We start from the raw sequence: 3,778 nt of genomic DNA, 5'->3' as shown, positions 1-3,778 counted from the left end.
CCTCTGAGCATTACTCTCCCCACATGCAGCAGCTGTCCGGGGAGGAGGATCCATGATTTTCATGGGGCTGAATCTTGGTGTTTCTGAGCTTTATTGGGCTAAATGTTGGTGCTTTGGTGTTGGAGGTAAATTTCTCACAAATGGGACAGGCCTGCTGGGTGACATGTCATGAGCTTTTATTTTGGGAACCAGTCTCAGGTACAGATACAGGAGATGGCACAAGCTCACGTCTACCACAAGCAGCTCCAAAATCTCTTTGTTGCAGAACATTTTATAAGTTTTTCAGCTAATAGCATATTGATAAATCTTACAGACAATTGTTCTATCTAATCACTAGAAACAGACGTACATCTTCCTCAAACAATGCTTGCTTGTTTGCTTTCTATTAACAATACACAATACTCTGTTATTAAACTTAAAACTTTCTACTGTCTTGGTAAGCATGTTTTTCTTCAATCTTAAGGTCTGTCTTGGCCAAGCCTAAAAACTCAGCTATTGTTTCATGTCCTTGTATGTTTTATTATTGTATCTTTACTTTCAGACCTTGCAGCTGCAGCTAGCTCAAAGTCTAAGTTCTCTGCTTCTTCTTTTGAGGCCTATTTTCATGGCATCTAAAAGTTTTCTTAACTTCACTGTTTCCCACACTTTGGTTTTTTGCTGGGGCTAAATCTCTTTTTTTGCATGGGGTTTTGGCTGAATACTGATCTTTGGGGAGTTTTTGATCTGTGTCTTTATATTTGGAGGATTTTGGGGCTGAATCTTTATGTTTTGGAGGTTCTTACAGACAAAAGATGCCCAATGACTTCCTGAGATGAACTTGGGAAAGGAGCATCCCCCAGGCAAACATGCTCTCCTTTTGTTTTTCCCCAAAACAGGATTTGTCATTCCCAAGGCATTGCTAGATGGAGGAGGAGGAAAAGAGAGCCCAAATGAGAAGGGGCTGCAAACCCAACCCAGGAAGCTGCAGGGTGGAAAGACTCCCCCTGTGCTGTGAAGGTGGCCAGCAGTCCAGACGGAGCTCAGAGTTGGTGGAGAAACCTCATGGCGAGAAGAAGCCCCACAAGTGCTTGGAATGTGGGAAGGGTTTCAGCTACAGCTCCAACCTGATTCAGCACCAGGTGATCCACACTGGGGAAAAGCCCTACAAGTGTGGGGAATGTGGGAAGAGCTTCAGCCACAGCTCCAACCTGATCCGGCACCAGATTATCCACACTGGGGAAAAGCCCTATGAATGTGGGGAATGTGGGAAGAGCTTCAGCCAGCGCTCCCACCTGATGCAACACCAGAGGATCCACACTGGGGAAAAGCCCTGTGATTGTGTGCAATGTGGGAAGAGCTTCAGGAACATCTCTGGTCTGATTGAACACTGGGTGATTCACACAGGGCAACAGCCCTGTACCTGCTTGGAATGTGGAAAGAGCTTTGGGCGGTTGTCCAACCTGAGAAAACACCAGCTCATCCACACTGGGGAGAGGCCCTATGAGTGTCCTGAGTGTGGAAAGAGGTTTCAGACCAGCTCCCATGTCCTCCTACACGAGCGGATTCACACAGACGAGAGGCCCTTCCGCTGCCCCGACTGCGGGAAGGGCTTCAACCGCAACTCCCACCTAATCACCCACCGGCGCATCCACACTGGGGAGAGGCCCTACGAGTGTCCCCAGTGTGGCAAGAGCTTCTCACAGAGCTCAACCTTGACCCAACACCAACGGAGGCACCAGTAAGGGAATCCCTGTGAGTGCCCCAAGTACGGGAAGAGCTTCTTGTGGTGCTCCAGCTCCATCCCCCATGGAAGGATCCATATTGGATGATCCCCAGTGACCCCCGTTGGGCAGAGCCCTGGTGATCCATGTTGGGAAGACACCTGGCTGGGGAGAGTCCGCATCTTCCTGTCTCCCTGTGGGGACCTGGATGAATGCAGGAGTAGGAACATCCATCAGGATGCAGATGAACAATGGGAATTCCTTGGCGACGGTAGATCTGTTGACTTGCAACCTGAAAAAGTCTTTTGCATTCAGTCATATCTTCTGGTGGCATCAAGGAATACTGGATGGTCTTGGAGGTCATTTCCAACTTCTGTGATTCCACAGTGTTAATTTCTTATTGCCCAAGGGTGTCTTTCACAGCCAAACAGTGATGAACTGGGTCAAAAATCAGCAGTTTACAGACAGTGGTGTGGAAACCCCTCCAAAAGAGGTTCTTCCCATGCATCCAAGTACGTGGACCTTCAGCCAGCACAGATACTGGAATCCTTTTCTTTTGGCCTTGATTTGCTTTTCATTTTTTTTTATCTCTTTAAAATATCCAACTTTTGGTTTAAGAATAAAGACACTGAACTAAGAGATGGGTTGGGATGTTGACGGACATAGACATGGAGAGTGACGTGGGGACACATGGACATGGATGTGGCCATTCATGGAGACACGGGGGGACACGGGCACAGATGGAGACGTGGGGGACAATGCCAGAGATGGAAACATGGTGGGGACACAGCCATGGGTGAGGACATGGTGGGCCATGGCCAGTGACATGTGGGGCCATGGCCATGGCTGCTGCCATGGGAGGAACTGGCAGGGGCTGTGGGGGATGCTGGGTTTGAGGGAGTTGAGGGTTCCTGGCAGGGACTTGGGGCTTGCTGAGGGCTTTGGGGAGCCCAGGCCGAGCGGCTGTGGCTGCGCTGGGAGCCCCTGGCGGAGGTTCTGGGGCAGCTGCTCAAGGACCCCCTGGCCTGGAGCCCCAGCTGGGTATTGAGCTCCTGGAAAGGAATGAACATCCTTGTCCCCAGGAGGGCAGTTCTAGCACCCCTACGGTGTCTGGGGCACCTGGGAGGCCAGAGCAGGGAGGGGAGAGCCAGACAGAGCTGTCCCCCTCCACAATTGCATCACAAAAATCACCAAACTCAGAGATTCCTCCCAGGAAAAATCTGTCAGGAGCTGACCGAATTGAGTGAAAAGGGGGATGGGACCCCCAGACTGAGGAGGAGGGGCCTGGAACCCCCAAAACCAAGCACAGGGGACAGGGGTGGTGGATTGGGGGGCAGTGGAGAAGGGGTGGAAGGGTGGGAGAAAGAGGGGTCCCACGCCTCCTTTCTAAACCCACCTCCTCTTTTCTCAGGCCCTTCTCCCACTCCTTCCTCTGCTCTCCTGCTCCTCCATCCCTTCTGCTTTTCTCAGACCCAGTGCCCACCATTACCCCCTCATTTGCCCATTGCCATCACATCCTGCAGGAGCTTGGATAGAGCTGGAGCAGAGCTGGGCTTTTGGCCTGGCCTGGGCATCCTTCATGCATGCCCTCCCCAAGTTTCCCTGGTGGCTTCAAGGGGTCCCGGTGACTTTTGGGGTTCAGTGGGTGTCATTCTGGGGTTCAAGTGCCTCCCATGGAATCCCCAAAGCAGTGGGACATGGTGGGGAACACATGGGATCCCCATTCCTGATCCATCCCAGAGATGGGTTCCCCCCCCCATCATGGCCACCCTTGCAGGGTCCCCCAACTCCCTCCCCACTGCCCCCCAATAAACAGGACCAGGGTGAACAGGAAGCTTTATTGGGAATACTGTGAGTGGTGGGCATGGGCAGAGTGACAGCGGGGCTGGGATGGACCCTGGCCGGGTCTGAGGCCACGGGGAGGGGCTGCTGCCCCTGCTGGCTCAGGAGCTCTGTGGGCAGAGAAAAGGATGGGGGCCTTGGAGGGAGCACACATGTTCACCCACATCCCACTGGCCCCCCGACAGGTGAGCTCCCAGCACCACCAGTACCACCAGTACAGCCCCAGCTCCCCCACA

General features: G+C 52.6%; 1 protein-coding gene across 1 annotated transcript; it reads left to right on the top strand.

Annotated features, from left to right (window-relative positions):
• The first annotated feature begins 887 nt into the window (after positions 1–887).
• On the top strand, positions 888–1,752 carry LOC107199017 (zinc finger protein 239-like). Its single transcript, XM_033511638.1, has one exon. It carries the CDS (start codon positions 903–905, stop codon positions 1,719–1,721), a length of 819 nt encoding a protein of 272 aa, XP_033367529.1. The 5' UTR covers positions 888–902; the 3' UTR covers positions 1,722–1,752.
• Positions 1,753–3,778: the final 2,026 nt, after the last annotated feature.

This window comes from Parus major, unplaced genomic scaffold (genome assembly GCF_001522545.3).
Source record: "Parus major isolate Abel unplaced genomic scaffold, Parus_major1.1 Scaffold406, whole genome shotgun sequence".
In the NCBI taxonomy this organism is placed as follows: domain Eukaryota; kingdom Metazoa; phylum Chordata; class Aves; order Passeriformes; family Paridae; genus Parus; species Parus major.
Note: the sequence above shows the minus strand (reverse complement) of the source record. Positions and strands in the feature narration are given on the sequence as shown.